General features: G+C 34.7%; 3 protein-coding genes across 7 annotated transcripts in view; 1 reads left to right on the top strand and 2 right to left on the bottom strand.

Annotated features, from left to right (window-relative positions):
• eps8l3b (EPS8-like 3b) overlaps nucleotides 1–4855 on the top strand; it is a 30005-nt gene extending 25150 nt beyond the window's left edge. For all 4 annotated transcript variants that reach the window (XM_022679337.2, XM_022679339.2, XM_022679336.2 and 1 more), the window contains exons 19-20: nucleotides 2025–2157; nucleotides 4324–4855. In XM_022679337.2, the coding sequence (XP_022535058.2) occupies nucleotides 2025–2157; nucleotides 4324–4365 (175 nt within the window). In that variant the 3' untranslated portion in view covers nucleotides 4366–4855. The remainder of the gene's footprint in view (nucleotides 1–2024; nucleotides 2158–4323) is intronic.
• On the bottom strand, nucleotides 1804–16841 carry LOC103025109 (glutathione S-transferase Mu 3). 2 transcript variants are annotated; one of them, XM_049485481.1, is made up of 8 exons: nucleotides 16714–16841; nucleotides 12734–12809; nucleotides 11831–11895; nucleotides 11667–11748; nucleotides 10573–10670; nucleotides 9581–9676; nucleotides 8667–8777; nucleotides 7833–8323 (listed from the first exon to the last, which is right to left on the bottom strand). In XM_049485481.1, exons 1-8 carry the CDS (start codon nucleotides 16741–16743, stop codon nucleotides 8228–8230), a joined length of 654 nt encoding a protein of 217 aa, XP_049341438.1. In that variant the 5' UTR covers nucleotides 16744–16841; the 3' UTR covers nucleotides 7833–8227. The 2 variants fall into 2 exon arrangements, with proteins under 2 accessions (XP_049341439.1, XP_049341438.1); XM_049485482.1 differs by lacking the exons at nucleotides 7833–8323; nucleotides 8667–8777 and adding an exon at nucleotides 1804–1893 and having other exon boundaries at nucleotides 16714–16836.
• Nucleotides 16842–18187: 1346 nt separating this feature from the next.
• Nucleotides 18188–26022, bottom strand: LOC103025412 (glutathione S-transferase Mu 4). The gene is made up of 8 exons (XM_022679334.2): nucleotides 25913–26022; nucleotides 23182–23257; nucleotides 20674–20738; nucleotides 20513–20594; nucleotides 19752–19849; nucleotides 19564–19656; nucleotides 18705–18815; nucleotides 18188–18555 (listed from the first exon to the last, which is right to left on the bottom strand). The coding sequence occupies exons 1-8, from the start codon at nucleotides 25970–25972 to the stop codon at nucleotides 18463–18465; spliced, it is 678 nt and encodes a 225-aa protein (XP_022535055.1). The 5' UTR covers nucleotides 25973–26022; the 3' UTR covers nucleotides 18188–18462.
• Between the last annotated feature and the right edge of the window lie 1885 nt (nucleotides 26023–27907).

Here is a 27907-nt window from a genome sequence, read left to right as displayed (position 1 = left end):
AAGTGGGTTCAACTCAGTTCAGATCATTTAAACTAGTGGTTTTTAATTTGAGTTAAATAAATCCAGCTATACGAATTCAATACCATTTATTAAGCTTTGTGTCCATGAACGTACAAGCCTTCTTAATATTTCTATTAATATCTTATCAATAATACAGTGCAGAAATATGGTTCAAACATTTCCAAATTCTGTAGAGTCTGGCATTTTAATTACACTCTATTGTAAAGAGAGTTTCAGAGCTATGAATTAGGGTTGAGATTTTCATTTTGCCAGCACTTACCCATGATAGCATTCTATAGTATTTTGCACATCAAAACACCATGATAGAAGATTGAAGGACAGTACTGTGTGTATACCTGATTTAATGGAACACTAATAGATAGAAGTGTTAATAAACTGTATTACACAACTGCTTTTACTTCTGTTGATGTGCAATGTAGCCATCTTGAATTCTGAACTCAGGCTGGATTAGACAATGCCAAACCTCCTTACAGGAAATCTGATGAGTGGGGACGTTCCAGTTATAATAAATCCAGTTTAGAAAAAGACTGGTGAGGCATAGTTAGAACACAGTACTCTGGTATGATCAGAGGACTGTCTGGGTACAGCAGTGAGCAGTGTTTCCAAATCATCCAGGGTGGATTAGAAGCTACAGTTGACTGGAGCAGCTGAAGCAGACTGCTAAACTGAGTAATACATGTTTGGCATGTGGACACTTGGAGTCTTCTTCTTATGCAGCTGGCAAAGTTAACAGATAGCAAAGTTCTCAACTGTGCTTGATTCTATTGTTTCAATTGTTTGTCTATCTGTCCAACCGTCTACCTAATTAGTGTATATGTGTTTGCACTGCACAAGTATCTAGCACAAATATACTGAATATGGATATTAAGGTCCCTTATGCATGGCACTGCTAAATTAGTGGCTTGTTGGTGTGCCATTGGTATCTTGAGAGCGCAAAAAATACACTTTGTGTGGCTCGAAACACAAAAAGCATGTATTAATTATCTTAATTAATCATGGGTGTGTTTTGGGCATAACGTGAAATACACCAATCAGTGTGCCACTTGTCCTTCCCTGTAAGAGGCAGGTGAGCTCTGACTTTGGCGCGTTTTGTGCATCTCAGCAGTGGATACTGACCTGCGCGTTTGCGCTGTAAAAGTGCACCAGCAGCTTATTTAAGGAAACAGCAATGTTATTTTATTCTTTATTCTGTTTGTTGTTGAGTTGAAAGTCGGGTTTGAGCTCTGCAGCACAGTGCGCATGTCACCCCTGCATGGCTAAGATAGAATTGGGTGGCTGACTGTTGACTGCTGTCAGGGTTTTAATCAGTCAGTATAGCACCTGTGTTTTCCGCTGCCAAGATAGAATCACGCCAGACCACCAGGCCCATCAGTATAGATATGTTTTTATAAACTCTTATAAATGCTATTTTGATGGATAAAGCAATAAAATAGACCGTTGACAGGGTGTAAGTTCTGAGCATCAAGACAATAGGACCCTACATGTAAATTTTGTCTCTTTTTCAGTGTAGATGTAGAGCAAAGTACCTAGTTGAGAAACATTGACTCAAAAAATGCCTTGATTGCTCCAGCTAGACTGCTGATTCTAGCCAGCACAAACATCTGCTAGCTGACATGATGAAATGTCAAGTTTGCAGCAGTTTAAAAATATGTGGGAGTGTGTGTCATGTTCCACGGAAGCACATGCTATCCTTTCACCCTTCCACAGTGTGATGAGTCCTAACTACTTGGGGCACAGTCTCCATTTTTAAATCACAGGATAAAGCATGTGATCAAAAAAAACCCAACTTGAATCATTCTAGCAGATCTTTGAAGTTCTTGAAGTTCTCCAGGCATTTTTGGGTTTAAACATCATGAAGTCCACAAATGTTATCTACATTTATAGAGATATTCTAGGACTATAATAAATAACACAATTGAAAGTGATTTGTTTGTTTATGATTTATATATGTCAGCACAGATATATAAGTGTCTTTGTGTTTGTGTGTGCTGGATGGGTTGCAGGACGGTGCGTAACCTGGGCATGATGAACGGAGCGCTGCTTTTGGGGATGAAGCGTGATGATATGCGAGCTGTGTGCCCAGAAGAAGGAGGCAGAGTTTTCTTCCAGCTGCAGGCCGTCAAATCAGCCATGGCAGTATGTAACTAACACACACACACAAACGCATACGGTGCATGCCATTTGTGTACTAATTACTAATATTAACTAGTTCTGGAGTATGACGCAAGGTTATAATAGATAGAATTTTTTATTATAGTTCAATTTTATTTCGTTTTCACCTTTTCTTCTCCAATTCAGTTAGTTCAGTTGGGGTTTGCTAGTTTTATTAATTCTAGTATTAGTTTTAGTTTTTTTTTCATACTTTGGGTTATTTATGAGATGCAGGATTCAAAAAGGTGTTTTGTAATAAAACTCACCAAAGAACCGATTTAAAACAATGTTCAGTTACTGTGAAACAACCAACTGTCCTCAATCTAGCAGCCTTAAGTGTAAAATATTTGTAATATTGCTGCTTAAAATAGCCAATAGGTTTTACTCATTTTCATCAAACTTATCAACTCAGATATAAAGTAAGAAATGGACATTCAGCACTAGATACACATACACATACAAATTTTACCACATCAGTGCAGAACTAACTATACCGTACCTCACATATATAACATCAGAAAGTCAGCATGTGTGAATGTGTGAGAGAGAGAGAGAGAGAGAGAGAGAGAGAGAGAGAGCGAGCAAGATTTATCAGTTCATTCTCCCGCTTGGGGTGTACTCGTGTATGAGCTACTTACAGAATCAGGCTGGTAAATGTTCTCACAGTTAACGTGTTTGAGTGTTGTTATGATTGACAGTACTATCCCACAATTCAATAAGAAACAGAAAGGTAGGAGCTAATTACATCTGAATTGATTTTAGAAAAGCAATGGTAGATATCGATACTAATGGAACCGCATAGCAACGATTCATTACTTCCAGTTAGTATAAAAAAGTTATTTCATTAATATTTTGTATACTAATCCGACAAACCTGCATTATTAAGACTACTACATAGTATAATCCTCAAAGTATTATTGTGTGTAATATGCAATTGGGACGCAGCCATATTGTCAAAACATAACAGCTGATAAAAGCAACCCTGACTAACCCTAATAACTATTAATAATTATAATCTCAAGCTTGTTGTTAGTAAGTTAATCTTTTACTAAGGGATTGATACTGCATTGATAGGGCTATATGAATACAAAAACATTTATTAAGCTTTGTGTCCATGAACTCGACAACCTTTTTAATAATTCTATTAATATCTTATCAATAATACAGTGCAGAAATACGGTTCAAACCTTTCCAGAATCTGTGGAGTCTGATCTTTTGACCTTTTTTTTACACCCTGTTGTAAAATTGCACGTCACTCACTTTGAGAGTTTCAAGGCTGTGAATTAGGGTTGGGATTTCCATTGCGCCAGCACTAACCTACGTTAGCATTATATAGTATTTTGCATATCCACAGATAGAAGTTGAACAGTACTGTTTGTACAGCTGTTTCAATGAAACGCTAATTAAAAGAAGTACTTTTACTACTGTTGATGTGCAGTGCAGGCATCTTCTAGGAAATCTGATTTAGAAAATAAGAAAGTGTTTTTATCTGTGGAATCACTATATGAGAAAAAACTGGAACAGCTTTATTTTTTAATAGTGTAAGGCTATAATTAGTAATGATTGCTGGAAAAAGTCTTTAAAAATAATAATATTGAATTATTTCCATTTTGATTAAAGCTTTATGTAAGTGTCAAAATGCACAGAAATCTCTACATGCTAGTCTAGAAGATATATTAATAGTAAACATTTTTTCTTAACAAACGTATCTATTTATCAGTTAGTATGATTTTTTTTCTTTAAATTAACAAATATAATATTTATATTTGCTAATACTACTGAATATTATATAAATGATCATTCATTCGACTTTAAAAACTCATCATCTTAAACAATCAATCAAACTACAATAGTATAATGAAATAAGCAAAGCCCCATGCATTGACGTCTTCTGACAAAAGCACAACCAGATAGGAAATCTATCATTATTGATCATTATGTTTAGAATTATTGTTGTGGTTGTGTGTGTTGCCAAATATTTAGTTGCCAAATAAAGGATGTTTCTGTATTTTATGAGAGGGGTTATTAAGTATTTCCAATAAAAATAATAAAGAATATCTGTAGAATGTATGCATGCACATCTACACACTGTTCCAAATGAAGTTTAACATTGTTTTTTTTTGTGTGTGTGTGTGTGTTTGTCTTTTGCAGCTTGCCAGTGAGGCGGAGTATAACCAGTACGGAAGCCGTTAAATATTTTGTGACTTGAGGAAAGAAGGACGTGATTTCACGGAAGAAAACTGCAGTCATTACATTATCCAAAGCGCTAGTATTATAATCTAATTTTTTTTTTATCAAATTGCCAAATGAAAAATTTACACAAATGACGTCATTATGAGATCAGTGCTTAAATGAAGTAAATGTTTTCAGATTCAGATTTTCATATATATGATGCTACACCAATTTTAATCTGTATTTTACTTAATTCTATTTATTATCATAGTTTCACAGAACTAAATCATATTTAAGTATAACAGTATAGATCTACATTATTTTATGATGATATGCATTAAAAAAGAAACACTAAAGACTTAAATTTGGGCTTATGTGATTAAAGACATTCCTCATGTTCTGTTCAGTATTTATAGCTACATATTTATAGGTTTCATTATCCAATCAAGTCCATCTGCAATAACCTACATAATTAATCCAGAAATGTGAAATAAACTGATTAGAGCTTTAACTGATGATGTGTTTTTTGTTTTTTATTACCTAGTGTATGTTTAACAGTCATGGGATAGCAGTAAAGCGGTAAACTGATCCTCACCTTAGTTCATCTGGCTTAGGCTAATGTAAAAACGAATAAATAAATATATAAATAAGGTTGTGCCCATGTAACCTGTTGTTTTGCATGATCAATTCTAGCCAGAAGCTGCCGATCTCTATCATTACCACCTACTGCGCTACTCTGTCCACTGTAGGCGTTAAAAAAATATTTCTACAATATATTCCTGGTAATTAGTTGTATTGGAAATCAAACTTAACGTAGCAAACTCGCCGCTAACGTTACTATGTTATCTAGCTTACTGCTAAAGTTAGCTAGCTTGCCCCTAACCTTAGTACTCTCCCCGGTAACGTAGGTAACTCGCCTCTAATGTTACTATGTTAGCTAGCTCTCCGCTTACCTTAGTTCTGAAGAGTAACTGTTTATTTTACCTTGAGTGTATTGACAAATATCTTTCAATTATGATTACTTATCTTAGTATCTATAATTACATAATCATTGTGTGAAACCTTGTATTCTATATGCATAACCAATACTCACATTGTATTTGATCATTTTTACTCACAGTGTATTTTACACGCATTTATATAGAAGATTAACCAATAATCACAATATATTCTTTACATATATAGTAAAACATTGTTTGATCAGGCATGTGACTAACACAGACTCTATTGTGACAAATTAACCCACACGATACATAAGGCGTTTACTAACACATAGGGTCTATTGTATGGCGGTCTAACCACGCGCCACTAACACATTAACATATAACATATGAGATTTATTGTGAGACTTGTGTAGCTCATGCTTGAAGCATTTCGTTTACTGCATGTCTCTGACTAACGGCCATCAATCATCAGCTAGTGCACTCTGTACGAACTAAATTGATACAAAGGAGGCTTCAGGACGAACAGTGTGGCCTTTCTCTCTGTGCGTGCAAAGTCCTTCACCTACCAAAGCGGGAGAACGCACGCACATAGGGATGGCGGCACTGTCTAATTACTGGAACGATATCACACTGTCTGACTGGACCCAGTCAATTCTTAAAACAATACCACACTGTCCGGCTGGACACAATCAAGGCCAAACACTAGTGGTCCGGTCAGACCTGTGAAACTTGAACACTAACACGTGAAATTACGCATGCTAACATGAGATGATTTTAGCAACGCCTCATCAGCAGGTTTCACGTCATTTGGGGTATAAACATGGAGTCAGATCAGAGGGGGGTCAGAACTTATACTGGGACGGCTGTTAGACGGTCTTTCATGTGTGGGTTCTCCTGAATATTCAGTACTTTGTAATAAATACTTGGTTTGCTTTCAACTTCACTCCACCTGTCTGACTCTCTCTATCAAACGAACACGTAGGGGAGTTGTACCCCGGACGAGAGGTGGGGGTTAACCCACCTTTCATTTTCTTTTCTACAACAGTTCTCTCCCCGGTTACGTAGCTAACTCGCTGCTAATGTTATTATGATAGCATGTGAGCTAGCTCTCCGCTAACCTTAGTTCTCTTCCCAGTAATGTAGCTAGATTATTCGCTGCTAATGCTAGTATGTTAGCTAGCTCTCTGCTAACCTTAGTTCACTCCCCGGTTAGGTAGCTAACTCGCTGCTAATGTTATTATGTTAGCATGTTACCTATCTCTTCACTAACCTTAGTTCTCTCCCCGGTTATGTAGCTGTATAATTTGCTGCTAATGTAAGTATGTTAGCTAGCTCGCCGCTAACATTAATTCTTTCCCCGGTTATGTAGCTAACTCGCTGCTAATGTTATTATGTTAGCTACCTCTCTGCTAAACTTAGCTCTTTCCCCAGTTACATAGCTAACTCACTGCTAGTGTTATATTAGGTAGCTCTCTGCTAACCTTAGTTCTCTTCCCCAGTTACGTACCTAACTTGCTGCTTATGTTAGCTAGCTCTCCGTTAACCTTAGTCCTCTTTCTGGTAACGTTAGCTAACTCATCACAAAAGTTAGCATGTGCTTTCCCACCGGCATTAAACGCACTGTTTGAAAATGTAATATCTACAGCAAATTTACAGCAAGTTTAAGACAATTTAAGACATTTTAAGACTTTTTAAGGACCTGTAGGAACCCTTTATAAGACACACAATCAATTAATAAATAAATAAATCTATTTTCTGGTCTATTTTCATACATAAGGCATATCAGATTATAAGGTACATTTTGAAAACTGTTTATTTTGGAGAGTAAAGCGCTTTAATTTATTTACAGTAAGCTTAGATTTCCAATATTTTCTACAGCGCAGTTAGCAGCAGCGCAGCCCATGGTTAGCAGCGCTAGCGCTAGTAAATGCCACCTGACAGTGCTACACTGAGGTACCCTTAATGTTCCAGTATGCCAGGGGGCTATCAACTATTGTCCCACATAGTTTGTTTTAACACGGAAAACACAGACTACAGGCTGATATACTCACCTCTGAACATCGAAAAGAGCTAGCGCTGCAGTTAGCGGCTAATGCTTATACTGCTCCAACCTTGGTGCTAGAGAAACTTCACTCGAAGTCCTTTATGACGCTGTACTTCAGCAGAGTGGCTTTACTGCTCCTTACAACCTGACTAGTATAATTCTTATATAAGGTGCACTGTCGATGTTTTGGAAAATGAAAGGATTTTAAGTGCACCTTATTTTGCAAAAAACAGGGTAAACTGAATTTCTAACCTCTGATCCCTCTGCTACAGTAAATGCAGCAGTATGTATGAATCAAAATTTGATAAAGAATGCACCCAAAAGCTGCAAAACATGCAGTTTCAAAATGTGTGATATTTCACAACATAGAGACTACAGTATTGTGCAATATTTTAAATAAGGATCGTCTTTCAGGCCTCTTTCTTTCAAAGTTCAGTTCTTACCACCTTCCTTAAATCATTCTGAACAGAGACGAAACAACACTAAATAAAACAGCAAAGAAATGTTTAAGCTTTTATTGCAAGACAAGAGGAGGACAGAGCCTATTGCTTTTCTGTATGTAATTCTAATCTGTAACAATACTAAACTAACAAGCCCAAACACAACTAATGCTCATCAGCAACTTTAAGACACAAATGAAATCCTTTCACAATGTTCATCTAAACATATGCTATGCTATGTGTTTTAGCATCATATTGATTTTTTAAGTACCTTTAAAACAAAACAAAAAACATAATAATGTAAAGATCAATACTGGAATGTAGTTTGATCACTATAAACTGCTCTGTTCTTTCACAGCTATGATTATAAGGCACTTCACAGCAGTGTGTAACACTCAGACACTAGCCTAACAGCACTAGAATTGTCTCTAAAAGCAAACAAAGGGTCACTTTATTTACTCCTTCTTGTTTCCCCACTTTGCCATCTTGTTGTTCACAGGCGTCTTCATAAACCTGCTGGACTTCATGTAGGCTGTGATCTTCTCAAGTGCCTGAAAAGTAAATAAATGTAATGTGAAATGTCAGAATTTCTGTAGAGAACAGACAGATAAACCACTGAATGTTTAAAGAGCAGGGCTAACTAACATCTAATGACTATTTTAGATTATTTTAAAATTTTCGTTGTTGTTTGATTACTCAACAATAAATTTTTTATTATGTCATCCATTTCTGCGAATAGAGAACTAAGTGTTAACTGTGTGAGTAACACCAAAAAGGCAAATTTAACGAATGTTTTTAATCAATGAGATTGATTATGATGATATTGACAATGGTTAAGAGAGACAAAAACAGCAAATAAAATTTTAATCACAGAATAAAGCATGTGATCCAAACCTCAAATCGGTCCAACAGATCTTGGAGATTCTTGAAGTTATCCAGGCATTTGGGTTCAAACATGCGGTGCTGATCCAACAATTCATACATGATGAAGTCCACAAATGTTATCTACATTGACAAAGATGAGCACAAATATATAAATGATAGATTTTTACCTGAAACACTGCTGGAAATCCCCCTTAATCCTAGGATTATTATTCTGTTAATATTTCTAATGCCGAAACTACAGTCAATATTTTGCTTACAGTTTAATCTAGCATACAGCTCTGGAAAAAAATGAGAGACCACTTAAAAATGATGAGTTTCTTTGATTTTACCAAATTGAAAACCTCTTGATTATAATCAAAAGGAAGATGGATGATCACAAGCCATCAAACCAAAACTGAACTGCTTGGATTTTTGCACCAGGAGTGCATGGCATAAAGTTATCCAAAAGCAGTGTGTAATACTGGCGGAGGAGAACATACCACTATGCATGAAAACTGTGATTAAATGAACAGGTTATTCCACCAAATATTGATTTATGAACTCTTAAAACGTTATGAATATGAACTTGTTTTCTTTGAGGTCTGAAAGCTCTGCATCTTTTTTGTTATTTTAGCCATTTCTCAGTTTTTTGCAAATAAATGCTCTAAATTACAATATTTTTATTTGTAATTTGGGAGAAATGCTGTCTATAGATTATAGTTTATAGAATAAAACAACAATGTTCATTTTACTCAAACATATACCTATAAATAGCAAAATCAGAGAAACTGATTCAGAAACTGAAGTGGTCTTTTAATTTTTTCCAGAGCTGTATACTGTGGAATCCCACTGGGTTGTAATCTAGGGCATATGAAACTGTTTATTACACAGTTTGGGCTAAAAGGTTAATGACACTTTTCTTTTATCTTATAACATTTTGTTACCTTGTCGCCTGCGAACCATTTCCTGTCCCCCAGGAAGTCTGAAAACTGCTTAAGAACTCCAGGCAGAGCCTCCAGGTATCCTGCCTTTTTTTCTTGCTAAATGATAAACATACAGTGACATTTATTGTTTAAAAAAATACATATAATAAGAACATAAAGTCAATAATATCACCAAAACCACTGTGAATGAAGGTGGGAAATATATAGTATATTTCATTCTATTGTGATAAATGTTGTTATTGCACTTTACAACATACCTTTACAGGTGCATGTGTAAAAGTATTAATATTAGAATATTATATAAGATCAATTGGTTCTTTTGGCAGTGTGATGCGGATTTCATTTTTCAGCAGGACTTGGCACACTGCCCACACTGCCAAAAGAACCAATATAAGATCAATTGGTTCTTTTGGCAGTGTGGGCAGTGTGCCAAGTCCTGCTGAAAAATGAAATCCGCATCTCAATAAAAGTCATCAGCAGAGGGAAGCATGAAGTGCTGTAAGATTTTGTGGGAAAACAAAACTGCACTGACTTTAGACTTCATAATAAAACACCAGCAGATGACCTGTCTCTCCAAACCATCAGTTAAATTTACATTTTTATTTGATAACCAAGGAAGCAGGAAGGAGTCTGGAAAAAGAGTAGAGAGACACACAGTCCAAGCTGCTTGAGGTCTAGTGTGAAGTTTCCACCAATCAGAGATGGTTTAGAGAGACATCAATGACATCTGCTGGTGTTGATCCACTGTGTTTTATTATCAAGTCCACAATCAATAAAGAAATAAAAGCTTAAAATAGATCACTCTGTGTGTAATACATCTATATAATATTTTTTAGATTTTGAACTGAATTACTAAAATAAAATAACTTTTCAATTATATTCTATTTTTCTATTTTTAGATGCACCTGTATCTGCACCTGCATTTTAATCTGTAAAATAAATATCATAATATAATATTTGTACCATGTTGCCCTGCCCTAATAGACACTTACATAGTTCAAATAGCAGAGCATGACGAATCCATTGCGAAAGTCCATGGCCTGATTCTCCAGGATGTCCACTCTGACCTTCTCATCTTCTGTCTCTCCACCTAGCAGCAGATATTAAAATTAGAGTGTCAAAATAAACTAAATGAAACACATAAAGGCCATATTTTTTTACTATTAAATACATTTTATAGGTTAATCAATTTTTAAAAAATCATTAAACATATACAATACATTTAACTCAGTAGTCCTCAGTAGAAGAATGTTTTTCAGCACTGCTATTCTAATCATGAATGTACCTCAGCAGTTTAATTTTAGTTTTAAATCTACTTTAGAACAGCAATTTTTGTCACACATTTACTTTAGTAGTGTCGTTTTAGTGATTAAATTTACCTCAGTAGTGCTATTCTAATAAAAAAATTATTTCAGCAGTGCTGTTCTAGAGATTCATGTCGCTAACTACATACCTCAGAAGTGCTATTGTAATCAAAAATGTGCAGGACGATTTTATTTATAAATTTACCACAGCAGTGCTACATAAGTCTCATGAAGCGATTTGGAATTTACACAGTCAGTCTTTGGTAACGTACAGGTCTGCCGTAGCTGCTGCTCAAAAAGTCCTTACTTTAGAGAAAACTGCTTATATGATAAAAAGGACACTAACCTCTCTTATTTTTTCTGACTCCACCCTTAGCTTAAATTTGAAAAAGGCTAAAGGCTAAAAAGTGATGTATGGGTTTAGAGGAAGGGCAGGAGGAAGAGCTGATTGGCTGAGCTGCAGCAGCAGAGGTGGAAATACCACAATAAAAGCGATTTTTAAAGGTTAGGAAATGTTTATAAAAAAATAAGCAGCAATGGTATGTTAAGTGGCTCTTTAAAGTTGACTATTCATTGTTTTGTATAAATTAATATAATGGTATATTATATTTTCGGTTGCCAAATATTTGGTGAATTACTCAAAGAAATGTGAAAGAAGCCAGGGGTTAGAGCAACATGTGATTTCACTAATGTTCAAATGTCTGTAACTACTAGGGCTGTAAAAGAGGACTCAGCTGTAAATCTATGAATCTGAATGAATAAATGACAATAAGAGTACTTACAGAGGTTGTGTTTGCGGCCGATGTATCTCATTATAGCATTACTCTGAGAAATCTTCCTGTCTCCGTCCTCAAGATACGGCAACTGAGAGAAAAAAAAAATCAGTCAGTTCATTCTTTATGCGTTAAAACAGCACTGTTTTAATCCAGTTCATATTATAACTTACGTTAGGAAAATCCATTTTGAGTTTAGGTTTTTCATTAAACCAGCAGCTTTTGTCGTAATCAGGTGCTGCAGAAAAAATGGGAAAAAGTAAGCCCACTGCATGAGTCTGTATAAATTATGGGAGATAACAATACATACATATGTAACCTCTTACTTACATTAACAGGTCACAAAAACACAATACCAAGAGTGTGCAAATCTGTTATAAAAGCTATATGTGGTACTTAGAAGAATCTAAAGTGGTTTATTTACCCCTTTTTGTTTATAGAGTAATTCTGCCTGTGTTCCTGTATAGCTTTAATACAGTATTCAGTATTAATTTTACAATGTAAAAAATCTTAAAAAAAGAAAGGAAATGCATTGAATATACATTTTATATACAGCTCTGGAAAAAATAAGAGACTACTTCAGTTTCTGAATCAGCTTCTTTGATTTTGCTATTTATAGGTAAATGTTTGAATAAAATAAACATTGTTGTTTTATTCCATAAACTACAGACAACATTTCTCCCAAATTCCAAATAAAAATATTGTAATTTAGAGCATTTATTTGCAGAAAATAAGAAACGGCTGAAATAACATAAAAGGTGCAGAGCTTTCAGTCACAATATTTGGTGTAATAATCCTGTTTTTTTTTTTTCATCACAGCATGTTCTCTTCCACCAGTCTTACATATTGCTTTTGGATAACTTTAGGCCTTTACTCCTGGTGCAAAAATTCAAGCAGTTCAGTTTGGTTTGATGGCTTGTGATCATCCATCTTCCTCTTGATTATATTCCAGAGGTTTTCAATTTGGTCTCATTTTTTTTCCAAAGCTGTATATTTGACATCTGTCTCCATATATACACATGAAGGACATCTCTAAAGGGCTAAATGATCAGTGTGAGATATCTGATTGATATTACCTTCTCCGCAGGAGTAGAATTTATCCTCATATTTGGCGCCGGTGTATTCCAGCAGCAGGCGGATGGGCTGGGCCAGCTGTTCAACACATGACAGGAGAACGGTTTAACCAACAGACAGAGTAATTTCAGGGGAAAGAGGAGGAGGAGAGCACTGTCTCAACATGTTCACATTCATCATAGTTGAGGTTTTGCTACAGTGACAATACAAGTTCTATTACACTGTGTCAAATTTTCTTGATGAATAGGCCAACAGAAATTCTCTTTTTCTCTCTCTGCACAGGTAGTTTATTATGTAATTTAGTGGAAACGGATGAAACAGCTGAATTCTAAATTTCCACAGAATTAATTTAGCAATTTGTTCCCCTATCTTACCTTTTGGTTAATGCTCGCTCGTCGACTTATTGTGACTTAATCTGACTTAATCTTCTAGAGGGCCAGACTAATATACTTATAAACAACAGTAAATGAAACTTTACAATGATACAATAAAATGTGGTGGATTAAATAATTATTTGTGTTGGTTTAGTTTAGAAAACTTTAAATATTTTGCATTGTTTTCACTAGCACCACAACCTGACAAAATCAGCACAATTTATAAAGACCAGCATTACTTTAACTTAATAAAGAACAGTAAATCAAACATTATAGCGATGCAATGAAAATGTTGAACACATAATTATATACACATTTAACAAACACTTATGATTTTTTAATATTTTTTTAATATGTGCAACATTAACAGTGTTAAAAACTAACAGCACTATTAGCTACACTGTTTTTTTTTACAAAAAGTTTTTGAAAAGACCAGAATCACTTTACTTTATACAAAAAAAAGAGAAATCTAGCCTCTTTTGGGCTTAGACAAATAATAAGAATTAAAGTCAGGCTGAATATCTGCTGTGGGAATGTGGAGGACAGCACACAAGTGACCAAATCTGTTTTATGAACAATTAAATATAGATTTTTCCTAAGTTTGGTATCCCGTTATTTCAAAATGATACAGTAAAATCACTTGAAACATACATCTTAAATACATGAGAATTTGAAATACATGAGGAAATATTGATTTCTTTGCATGGGTAGCACCGTGTCCCTATCACTATCATTTAAACCAGTTTTCTAAAACGCTGTAATTACACTCATATATTGCAGAGAGCTGCAGATTCCTCAGCAGTGTTAGGATGTATACGTTCCCTTTTTTGATTTGGAGACTTTTATCACTACACTGCCTTCTAAGTGAGATAATGTAGGGCAGCAAGGCATCTCTTGCATTTCAAACACAAACACAGTCAAATCTCACTGCCTTCTGTTTCCTGGCACAGGAAGTGACATCACTGAGTGCATGGAAAACATTTTCATAAAAAACTGTTTGCAGATTTTGTATTATTATATTATATTAAATGTAACAGAGTTGACCAGAACATTGGGACAGACATGAAATTGTGTGTTATTGTGTGTATGTATATAAAGTGTGTGTACATATGTGTATATAAAGAAAATATTAGATATGCTGTGATGTAAGCGCAAAGTAACTAAACATTATCTAATAAGATTTCATGATGACTGTATAAATCAGGTGGTGAAGAAGAGCAACAATGTGTGCAATAGGAGTCATTTAGTTAATAATTTAATATAAAAATGTAAGAAGTGTTTTCACTTAAACCTGATTGAATAAATAGTCAATATAAAGTTTTAATATTACTATACATGGCATCTGCATGAAACAAACTGACTAAGTTAACAAGAATCTGGTTAACAACCTTGGGCAACAGAATCATTATCTCAAGTTCAGTTGAGTTGAGTTGAGTTGAGTTGAGCCCAGACACTCCCACTGGTTCAGTGCAGCTGCAGCTGAAGCTAAGCCAAGGTCTAAACTGGTCCAGCTCCTTTCTGCACTCTGCCTCGGGGTCTCAGTGTCTCTCTGGCACTGTAAGCATGAATAAATCTGATATGTTGTATTGATATTAACTAGAGATGCATTGTGGGAATAATAAGTTGCTGACATCTGATATTACACATGAATATATATCTGCTGATGCTGATGCACAAACGTATTGGCATCAAATGTTATTTGTCTCACATTTTTTGAATGGAAACAACAAAATGAAAATTTTGCAAATATATTGCATGTATTTATTCATTTAAAACAGCTAGTATTGGTTTAAAACATGTGCCAAATCTGAACTTGCCTTTTATGTTAATAATGAAGACGCACAACGATATTGGTATTATACTGGTATCGGCTGTTTTTTTTTTAAACATTATTTTTAAAAAGCTATTATTGGCTGAAAACAATATTATTCTAAATAAAATGTAAAAAATACGTTTTAGCCCAAAAAAAAAGGTAAACAGCCAATAGCGATATAATTCTAAAAATGATAAAAAAAAAAAGCTGTTACTGGATGATACTGATATTCTAAATATAATTCTAAGAAAAAACATAAAAAACAATGAACAGTCAACACCAATATTATAAATTATATTCAAAAATTGACAGCCAATACTAATATAATTTAAAAAATTATTACAAAAAAACATATTGGCTGATACAAAATTCTACATATCCTTCTATTTTTTTTGAAACAGCCAACACCAATATTCTAAATACTATTAAAAAATCTTTTAATTTAGTTTAAAAAGCTATTAACAGCCAATATTGTTCTAAAATATTGTTCCAAAATAATTCTAAAAATGATTTAAAAAACAATTTCGACTGATACGGAATTCTAAATATTACTCTAAAAATATATATAAAATATTATAAAAAAATAATTTAAAAAAAGCAATTAACAGCCAATACTGATATAATTAAAAATATATTTTCTAAAAAAGTAATTAACAGCCAATACCAATATAATTCTAAAAATGATAAAAAAAAGCTATTATTGGATGATACTGATATTCTAAATATAATTCTAAGAAAATATATAAAAAAAACAATGAACCGTCAAAACCAATATTATAAATTATATTCAAAAATTGACAGCCAATACTAATATAATTTTAAAAATTATTACAAAAAACGTATTGGCTGATACAAAATTCGACATATTCTTCTATTTTTTTTTAACAGCCAATACCATTATTCTAAATACTATTCAAAAATCTTTTAATTTAGTTTAAAAAGCCATTAACGGCAAATATTGTTCTAAAATATTGTTCCAAAATAATTCTAAAAATGATAAAATCGACTGATACGAAACTCTAAATATTATTCTAAAAATATATATATTATTAAAAAATCATTTTAAAAAAGCAATTAACAGCCAATGTTGATATAATTAAAATATATTTTCTAAAAAAGTATTTAACAGCCAATACCAATATTATAAATTATATTACTTTTTTTTTATTAAAAAAAAGCAATTAACAGCCAATACCGATATAATTCCAAAAATAATTTTCTTAAAAAAAGCAATTATCAGCTGATACCGATATTCTAAATATTATTCTAAAAAAGATTTTAATATATTTTTTAAAAGCCATTAACAGCAAATACCAAAAAAGCAATTATCGTCCACTACACAGATACTTCTGATATAATTGTGAATCCTTAATATTAACATAAAAAGTGTTTGGTAAAAAAAAACAATACAAGCTGAGCATAAACTCTGAGCTCTGGGTAAAGGAGTTCATTGTCTGAAGTTGAGGTTCAGTGAGGTCGAGCCCACCCACCCACTGTTTCAGTGCAGCTGCAGCTGCAGCTAAACCAGTTTCTGAACTGGTCCAGATCTCCTTACTGCAGTCTGCACTGGATCTCAGAGCCTCTCCGGCACAAAACACAGCCCCAGATATATAATACTGCACAGGCAAAACATTAGGAACAGGCTGGAGGTCCCCCCCCCACACCCCTCTCTCTTTCTCTGTGTCTGTCTCTGTGCTCTGTAACAGCTGCTCACTCTCAGCCTCCACATTAATACCCTCCTAAAGACCTGCAGAAAGAAACACAGTCTGAATTACTGTAAAAAAAAACTTCTCACCCCGCGAATATCCCAGTAATGCAGCTTCATCCTGATCCTGAATCTGATGCAGCTCAGCGCACACTGCTCACACCACGCAGCACAGTCTGCACAGCACAGCCGCCGCAGCCAATCACAGAGAGGGGCGTGTTCCTGCGCCCGGCGTCATTACGTAAGCGTTTATACACGCCGCACATTCACATTCACCCAGCATGGAAAACAAAAGCCCCTTTTATTATCTGTTATATAAACCCACTCTCTAAAGAGAGGGTGGAAAATTTAGACCTTATACCTTAGTTTTAATGTGTTTTTTTTTTTTATTATTTACCCCTTTCAGATCTGAATTATTTCCACTGGTGGGAAAAAAAATGCTTTTTTTTGTCTTTATTGCACAGAAAAGAAGACTCTAATACTCAAGTCAAGTCAAGTTTACTCTACTATACAATCAATATTACACATAAATCCAATCTACTAACTAAAATATTTAATATATATATATATATATATATATATATATATATATATATATATATATATATATATATATATGTGTGTGTATATATTTCCATTGTATCTGAAGCTTTTGTGTCATTCATATTTACATTTTTATTATCCCTAAAAGTAAAAATATAAATAAGTATTTTTAAAAAGAATATAAATATATATTTAAAAAGTGTTCTAAATCACATTAAATTAGTAAAAAAAATAGCTGTTACTTCTCCTCAATGGCTCCCTCCAGTATTACTGTTTTTTAGTGCAGTGGCCGGGGCCAAGTTACTATTTTATTGGTGGACAACAGCTCTCAAATAGGGTTATTTTAAAATAAAGAAAATAAATGATGTCCATTATAGTGGATGCAGGGTCTAAAAGGGTTAAAGTCAATTTAAAAAGTTAAATTACAACAATATTGCCACAGCATTATATTGCCGCAGCAATAACATTTTATAAATTTTTAAACACTAATAAAAGTATACCAAATAAGTGACAGCAGTAGTGAATAAAGATTTTATCAGAATACTGTGCCTATGGTCCCTAAAAACTGACTGAGTTTTAATTCTTCAATTCTTTTTGATTATCTATCATGTTTACAAGACTTCAGACTTTAATCAACATCGATATTTCCATCCCATAATGCATTGAAACAATATTGATGTCTGACATCAGAGTTAATTCAAGGTATAGGAATGGGAAGCTACAAATTAACATATGTGAAACTCCCCATAAGTTGTTGGAAAAGTGGGATGTCTGTGTTTAAAAATCTTTATCTGCCAAATATAATGAGGCTCTGTGACAACCTAAAAGTTATGGTCTAAATTGGGTGTTTTCTGTATGTAAATATATTTCAATAAGCATAGTGAACTAGGCACTGGTTAAAATTTGTTCATTTATTTTTCAGAATTTTCTATATTTCTGCGTAAATTTGACTTAAAACTTAATCAGAATTCTGGTAAAAGTAGATCAAATTAACCAAATAAAACAAGTTAAACAAAAAAACTGACTTGGTCATTAATTTATTGAGTAAAATGATACAATATTACAAAATTTTGAGTGGCAAAAGTAGCATTTAGACCTTTGCTTTCAGTATCTGGTGTGACCGCTTTGTGCAGCAATAACTGTTGATTAGATCTGCACTGTGGCTTCAAGGAATTTTAGCCTTTTTAAGGCACTTTATTATAGTGTTGTTCAACACCCTTTGGTTAGAATTTGTCACATACTGGGCTAACAGCACTAGAATGGCCCCTAATAGCAAAGAAATGGTCATATTATTTACTACTTCTTGTTTCCCCACTTTGCCATCTTGTTGTTCACAGGCGTTTTCATAAACCTGCTGGACTTCATGTAAGCCGAGATCTTCTCCAGTGCCTGAAGTGTGAAGAAACACAACAATTCTTTCAGTTCATTGCTTGTGAAAAACATCTTGTGTTCTGAAGAGAGCAGATGAAACACTGACTGTTTAGAAAAGATAGAAACAGTATTTTGTAGAATCACAGGATAAAGCATGTGATCCAAACCTCAAATCGGTCCAGGAAATCTCTGAGGTTCTTGAAGTTATCCAGGCATTTGGGTTCAAACATGCGGTGCTGATCCAACAGTTCGTACATGGTGAAGTCCACAAATGTTATCTGCATCAACAGAGATGAGCACAAACATAAAAACATAGTCTGTGAGTATACACATGGCTTACATTGGTATATGATTGGATTATAAACTGGTTCCAAAACAGGTTCTTCCCCCAGGCCACCAGGCTGCTGAACAGCCAGTTGAAGTTTATTAGTTCAGTATCAGAGCCTTGAATTAGCAAATGAGAAACAGCTGAGTGAGGTCGGAGTCTGTCTCAGTAATCTGGAGAGGCTGATCTCAGGACAGTGGAAAGGCGGCTAGGTGTGACACTTTATTTATTTCCTGAATTAAGCAAAATTATCTGCAAATACAATAAAACACTTTAAGTAGATTAAATGACTTAAAACAAGTACAAGAGTGGTAAAGTAAGTTATTAATTCATATTAAATACTTTACTAATCTCCAAATTAGGAATATTCAATATTTAGACTACATTTATGAATATTTCACCTGCTTATATATACAGTATTTTTAACGATTTTAAGACTGTACTCTAATCTATGACATCAGAGTAAGCTGTTTACTTGATTACTTAAACATGTTCACTACTGTGTATGTTTGCTCATTGCAAGGATGGAATACTTCATTCCATCTGTGTTCAATAAAAGTGATAGTTTTGATTGTCTTAGTTTTTGTCTGTACGGCCAAATTACACAAATAAAAAACACTCTATTTTTTTTATTGAAATTTAAAATGAGTGAAATTAAATGACATGTAGCCGATTTCTGTTTCGGCTGATTTCATGTTTACCTTGTCACCAGCAAACCACTTCCTTCCCCCCAGGAAGTCTGAAAACTGCTTAAGAACTCCTGGCAGTGCCTCCAGGTACGCTGACTTGTTGTCCTGGTTGAAGATATATGTTCAATATATATTTGTATATCTGTTGGTACAGTTAACAAGAACAAGTTAATAACATTAACAAACCAGCTGACACTCACATATGCCATATAGCAGAGCCTGATAAATCCATTGCGGAAGTCCATGGCCTGATTCTCCAGGATGTCCACTCTGACCTTCTCATCTTCTGTTTCTCCACCTAGCAGCAGGTGAAGGAATGTGGAATTAGACACATTTACAGGATTTAGAGCAAGCTCTGCTTACATCAGCTAGTAATAACTTTTAGTTCGTCAAGTTCAAACATCTCTCCATAGTAAGACTGTACAATTTTGAATACTCCTTACCTTTGAGCCTCATATGGAGACACTGTCTGTACCATCTAGTGGTTACAGGACAACGTTACACTCATTTGCCACCATAATAAGGAGATTGCTGGTTCGAATCCCGGTCATGCAGCTTGCCATCAGCTGCCAGAGCCCAGAGAGAGCACAATTGGCTCTCTCTGGGTGGGTACACTAGATGGTGGTCTTTTCCCTCATCACTCCTAGGGTGATGTGGATCAGCACAAGGCGTCTGTGAGTTGATGTATCGAAACCAAGTCGCTGCTCTTTCCTCCGAGTGGCTGACTTAACATGTATCGGAGGAGGCATGTGCTAGTCTTCACCCTCCTGGTGTTGTGGGTGTACAGCTCATGTACAGCTCATATACAGCTGAATAAATAGCCTGCCAGTCCAAACTGAAACATGGGCCAGGTATTTTTGTTCCCAACCCATTGGAATAATTGTGTCCGTCTGAGCCTATGTTAAAATAAACTACTGTCCCCTTATGAGGACCTTGAATTAATGATAATGGGAGCACTCACAGAGGTTGTACTTGCGGGCAATGTATCTCATTATAGCATTACTCTGAGGGATCTTCCTGTCCCCGTCCTCAAGATATGGCAACTAAGAGAAAAAAAAGTCTTTATCTTGTGATAAAACAGCACAAATTCAGCACAACACAGTAGTTCACATCATCACTTACATTAGTAAAATCCATTTTCAGTTTGGCCTTGTCATTAAACCAGCTGCTTCTGTCGTAATCAGGTGCTGCAGATGAAAATACACAAAAAATACACACATTTATCACTGAATGACTATGAATTTAAGTACATTTAAATGCTGTTATAAATTGGTCCAAATCCTACATGTTTCCTACAGTTATTTTTTAATGCACTAAATAGCCACAATAAAAGACATCTCCATTACAGTTTCAAATGTCAATAAACTGTATTATTTCTGCATTAAAATAATGAATTGCAATCTTACACATATAATGTTGAATTGTAACTTATAATATACACTTACTTACAAAACAATAATGAAACCAGATAGAAGTGTCTGATTGCTGCAGGTATGTCTCATGCAAATATTTATAGGTGGTCTGATTAGACACTGGGTCTTTCCACAAGAGGGAGTAAAAGTGCTTCCTCCACTGCCTTTAAAAGGCTCTCAGACGCTGCTTTCATACAGTGGTGTCATTTGTGTTATGCTATTTAGGCTGTTTACACAATCTTTTTAATGTGACCCATATCTGCCATTTGTCTGAACAGAGCGTGGCAGAGCAACGCTTCACATTAAGTTTCACTTTAACCCTTTCAGACCTGACTTCTGTTCTAGTGGTGAAAAAATATTAGAATTAAAAAACAGATTTTAGCAGTGGAGTCATTTGTTTAACAACTTTTTAAATTTATATAGCTTAACTTTTTATTCTACACACATTTTATTTGTTTATTTCTACACACATTAATTTGTCAGAATTATGTGAATATTTCAATAAAAAAGGTCAATGTTTAATAATCTGAAATGAATGAAACCTGAACTCCCACTCCTGATTATCCGTACAGCAGTAATATATATATATATATATATATATATATATATATATATATATATATATATATATATATATATATATATATATATATTTTTTTTTTTTTCTAGTCAGTAAAAAACCCTCATAACATAATGGGAAAAGGTGTTTGCTCTGCCAAATTAGCTGGGATGAGTCCGTGCTTTGCTTCAGTGTGCAGATTTTTAGTTTTCCAATGCAGTGGGAGGGGCTAATCTGCTGTTTGATTAGCTAATAAATATCTATTCTGATGAATAATAGGTCTCAATCTGTATGAAGTGAAAGAATACACAGAGAAAGAAGAAAACACACCGGGTAAATTGCAATGGATGCAGTGTCTGAAAAGGTTAATCCCAGCCAGAATCTCAAGACCTATGAGTGTGTCCTGATCAGTGGCGTGGCAAGTGCTCAGGGGGGTAAAAGGACACTTTTTAGCGCACGTGGAACACTTCATTATAAAAAAACGTTATCTGTCATTGATTTGGGCTAGAGCAGCTAGTTTATCTGGTGACCAGTCGGCTAAAGATACTTAGTAGTTTGGTGCTGTATGAGACATTTTACTGCACAACAAAATGATTTCATGTTGTGCTTAGAGGGCAAACGGTAGGATTTTACTTGATGTGTATGTTACTTGGCTGGTGGGACACGGGGGAGAAGAAGCCTATCTGTTGCGGTGCTGCTGTGCTGAAGACTCGCTGAACTGAACTGCTGCTGCAGCGCATCTAGTGTTAGTGTTTATTTTTTTTTTTTACAAAGTTTCAAAAGGGCACTTTGGTTGATAAAGGGCAGAGTTGGTGGTGCTTTAGCACCACCTGATGTCTATGTCTGCATGCCCCTGGTTCTGATTGCAGCTGCGCTTATGAATGAATTGAAATGAATTGGCCAATTTATTAGGAACACTGAAATGCTACGACGGGAGTCTTCGACCGTAATATTGTTGAAACAGATTCATCAGTACAATTTTATGAGCTCTGTTTCCTCGTTTTTTTTCCGCTACTGAAGTCCTCAAATCACTGCAGCTGTCCATTTCCCATCTTTTTTCCCTCTTTAAAGTAAAAGTCGGTCTGGTAGTTCAGACAGAGTTATATTGCCACAAATTGGATATGTATCGTATTTAGATACCACAGATTGAAGTGAAACAAATCAAAATTAATAGTCAGACACATCTATGTCACAAATGATGCAATTGATCAGATTTCTGCCACTTTTACCTGCTTTGTGAATGTGGCCTATGTGGTACTGAAATCCATTACAGAACCCATATGAAGCAATACAACTCTGTACGAACAGCCATTTTGGAATCTGTGGAACTTTTAAGTCAAAGACAAGGAAAAAAGACTATGAGTTCAGTAGAAAATGAACAGCAGTGGTGATTTGAGGACTTCAGTGACAGAAAAAGGAGGAAACAGAGCTGTACAAATATATTTACTGATATTTCTAAATATCGGATTTGGTCAGAAAATCTGATCTAGGCCACTTTCACCTGCTGTGTGAACCTATCCTTACTATATAATTAGGTACAGGATTGTTTAATCTATTTTCTCTATTATTTATTACTTTATATTATTTTATATCTTTATAAGACTTCTTCAATACTGAAGTACTGCATTAACATTATGTAATATATCTGATTGATATTACCTTCTCCACAGGAGTAGAATTTATTCTCATATTTGGCGCCGGTGTATTCCAGCAGCAGGCGGATGTGCTGGGCGGCCTGTTCAACACATGACAAGAAGGTTCAACTCTTTAACCACCGTGTAGAAAAACTGTTTCAAAGTATTTCATAAGACATAAGGGGCATTTCAGGATTTTAGTACATTTCCTGTCCCACCACTTATATTTCAAATGTACATATCCAAAATATCTAAATGACTATTTTTTTGTGAACAACGTACAATGACAAACTGTAAAATTTGGTGGAAAAATAAGCTCCTTAGATATTATTCAAAAGTCCGAATACCTTTGGACCACCTCAAAAAATGTCTCCTTTGGCAAATTTAACAATTAAAATAAGCTCTAAATAAATGACTTCCCCTTGTATATTGTTGATATGCATCTCCTTTACTTATGAAAACAACATCTTTGGTCATTTGTAACATTGTATTGCATGTTACAGTTTTTATGCTATTAAGTTGTGTCCCACAACATGCGCGCAGCCCTGTTACCATAAGGAATTTTACCTGGCAGAGAAAGAGTTAAAAATATTTGTCTACTGGCACAAAGGAAGTTACATCACAAGGACATTTTCTGCCCACATGGCAAGACCAAGAGTAAGTGCTCTTACAATTTTCAGTTTTTTTTTTCCCAAATATGTTTGTCCAAGTTGTGTGTGTCACTCAGTGAACTCAACCCTGTTACTCATATTGTAAGACTAATAATGAGTAGAGTCAAATTTTTCTTTATATACTTATATAACCATGTTTGTCCTTGATCTTGTGTACATAGCTAAATTGTACAGTTAGCATCTGTTCCTGGGGTAAACAATAACTTAGATTTGCAACCCTGTTACTCGCAACCCTGTTACTGTAAGTTACCAAATATATTGCATACCAACTTAAGCATCTAATAAAAAAAACTGCTTTGATACCTGAGCTTGACGAATCAAACTTTTTGAAGGTCTATTAATGACCAAATTGAAGATCAAATTTTCAGAAGTGACCACCCCTGAAATGTACCAAAATCCTGGAATGTCCCATAAACCACCACAGATCTCCACAGCTTCTTTTCCACAGGCCATCGTCCTCTTAAACAAGAACCCCTCTCACTTCCCTCTGCTTAAAACTAATCATCATGCACTATACTGTATATACAGTTCCACTGCTCCACTGCTTTATACTCCTCTAGGCCATGCCTGGAATTAGGCATGGTGCCCCATGGTTCATGTCATGTACTACAGAGAGTCCTATTCTATTGGCAATACTTCAGGGACTAGACAAGCTGTTTACGTGCATTTACACATAGAGCTCTGGAAAAGAAATAAAAGACCATGTAAAAATGACGAATTTCTTTGATTTTACCTAATTAAAAGCCTCTTGGAATATAATCAAGAGGAAGATGGATGATCACAAGCCATCAAACCAAGCTGAACCGCTTGAATTTTTGCACCAGGAGTGAATAGCATAAAGTTATCCAAAAGCAGTGTGTAAGACTGGTGGAGGAGAACATGCCAAGATTCATAAAACTGTGATTAAAAACAGGGTTATTCCACCAAATACTAATTTCTGAACTCTTAAAACTTCATGAAGGTTATGAACTTTATTTTTCTTTTTGTACAGAGGACTGTGGAATGCACTGTATAGAGTCTGTTATCTGCCCATGTTGGTCACACCTCACTTGCTAGACTGTACCTGCAAGCCTGGGCAACAGAAGCCAGCTTAAGCTAAGCAAACATCCAAACCTGCCAAACTTGTTACTGGACTGTGCAGAGAGGTTTGCTTATTTAGTTGTGAATGACTTAAATAATCTAAATTTGCATTAACATCCAAAAACAGGAGATTAAACCTTAAAACCTGCTAAACTTGTTATCAAACTGATCAGACAGCACGTTGTGGAAAGCTGGCACGCCAACCACCACGACCAGCTGGCACTTAAATTAAAACCACTAAAAATGATGAGTTTCTTTGATTTTATCAAATTGAAAACGTCTGGAATATAATCAAGAGGAACATGGATGATCACAAGCCATCAAACCAAGCTGAACTGCTTGAATTTTTACACCAGGAGTGATTAGAATAAAGTTATCCAAAAGCAGTGTGCAAGACTGGTGGAGGAGAAAATGCCAAGATGCATGAAAACTGTGATTAAAAACAGGGTTATTCCACCAAATATTGATTTCTGAACTCTTAAAACTTTATGAATATGAACTTGTTTTCTTTGCATTATTTGAGGTCTGAAAGCTCTGCATCTTTTTTGTCTTTTTTTTGTTATTTCATCCATTTCTCATTTTCTGCAAATAAATGCTCTAAATGACAATATTTTTTATTTGGAATTTGGGAGAAATGTTGTCCGTAGTTTATAGAATAAAACAACAATGTTCATTTTACTCGAACATACAGCTATAAATAGCAAAATCATAGAAACTGATTCAGAAACTGAAGTGGTCTCTTCATTTTTTCCAGAGCTGTATCTGCAAGTCTGAGCAACAGAAACCAGCTAAAGACAATGAAATCTCTTTTATTTTGCTGTATTTCTGCCCAAACAAACAATAAGAACGGCCTCGAATTCATTCTTACCTTTCTTCAGGTGTGTCTTGGTGCTGCTGCTCATTCAGTGCTCTAACAAATGTTTAATTTCTACACCTTTTAAATAACTAAAAGAAAAACAATGGCTGCTACAAATGCCGTCATTAATCTGTCATTTCATAACTTACCCCTCGAATATCCCAGTAATACAGTTTCATCGTCATCTTCACACACAGCTCAGGTATCATACAAAGAAGCACACCTCATGTAGTGCAGGGTCAGGATGCACTTTTTAATACTACAACCAGTACAGCCGCGACAGCCAATCACAGAGAAGGGGCGTGTCACTTCGTTCAAAGTCATTATAAAGAACCTGTAGCACATTCTCACACAATGGAAGCCAGAAAGCCCTTTTCTTCTGATATCAGTCATCACCCCACCCTGCAAAAACAATAAATGGACAGGCATGTTGATAATAGGTTCACGCTTTTCTGCACCAGAAAATTGGCAGTACTTTTCTACAGACACTAGACAAGGTGTATGAGGTTAGTTAGTGTGCTACGTGCTTTAGGATGTGCTGTTTGGGTTTTTGCCACTCTTCTTTTGCTTAAATGTTCATCTTTGATGTCCTTTAGAGATCACCTTGGTCACAGATGTTTCTTTTTTATGGAGATGTGGATTTCATTTTCCAGCAGGACTTGGATTTGGCACAATGCCCACACTGCTAAGAGTACCAATTGGTCTTATATAATACTCTAATTTTTTGAGACACTGATTTTTGGGCTTTCACTAATCATCAATAAAATAAAGAAACATTTAAAATAGATCATAATATATGAGTTTCACATTTTGAACTAAATTACTGAAATAAAGTAAGGTACCACTTTAAAATAAGACTACCTTTATAAAGGGTTCATACATGGTTTACAATTAGTTTATTAATGGTTACTAATTAGGTTGTAAATGCCTTAAAAATAATTAATAATCAGTTATAACACATACGTAGAAAGGGCAACAATGACCTGTTGTTTGCCAAATAGTGAATCCACAGCCATCTATATTGTTGCCCTTTCTACGTATGTGTTATAACTGATTATTAATGATTTTTAAGGCATTTACAACCTAATTAGCAACCATTAATAAACTAATTGTAAACCATTTATAAACCCTTTATAAAGGTAGCCTTATTTTAAAGTGGTACCTAAAGTAACATTTTAAATGATATTCTAATTTTTTTGAGATGCACCTGTATAATAAGGCAGAGAGTGTGCTATACTTTGGTGTAACACTGACCCATTCATATCTTTACTTTGTGGTAATTAACAAACAAACAAATAAATATCTGAAGAGTGGTACCCACAATCTTGTAGAAAATATACAGTCATGGCCAAAAATGTTGGCACTCTTAATTTTTTTCAGAAGTATTTCAGCCATAACTGTCATTTTTTAATTGTAAGCCGTATACACGTTGTATGCTTGTGTGCACCTGTGTGTTACATGAGCTGAGCACAGTTGAGTTGGGTGTGTCTTAAAACCTCACTATATACACAGCGGTTAAAAACCCTCTATTCTATATTAATCTCAGCCCATACACATTACTCTAACCACACCTCAAGCAGGTCTGAACACTTAACTCTGTCATGTGTCTAAAAAAAAAATATATATATATATATATATATATATATCTATATATACATTAATATGTTTACCACTGTAAAAACACAATTAGACATAGCAAGTCTACAAGCTATGACGCTTAAAAGTCGGTATATGTGTTTTAAGCTGAATTTATTTTAATTAAAGGGGGTTTACATTTATCTATCGTATGGCTCACCACTATTCTTATTTCTGACTTGTGAATCAAACAGATTTTAAATTATAAATTTAATTTTTTGAAATCGGAAAATAGTAAGCTGATCTTTTTAAGTGCATTACTTTCACAAAGCTTTCAAGCTTAAAAAAATAAAAAAAGACACAAAACGAAATTAATTAAGCCACTAAATATTTTACAACAAGATTTTTAAATGTAAATTTACTTAAAATATACAAAATTCCGCATACATGCCACCATTTTACACTAAACCTCTCTCACTGACTACATGTTTACATCTCACTGGATTATACAAAAAAAAAAGGTTTAAAAAGCATTGTAGACTTCCCCTTTAAGTACTCTTACCTGCAGT

The sequence above is a fragment of the Astyanax mexicanus genome, chromosome 12, assembly GCF_023375975.1.
Source record: "Astyanax mexicanus isolate ESR-SI-001 chromosome 12, AstMex3_surface, whole genome shotgun sequence".
Taxonomy (NCBI): Eukaryota; Metazoa; Chordata; class Actinopteri; order Characiformes; family Acestrorhamphidae; genus Astyanax; species Astyanax mexicanus.
The sequence above is the reverse complement of the archived record's forward strand: the minus strand, read 5'-3'. Positions and strand labels throughout refer to the sequence as shown.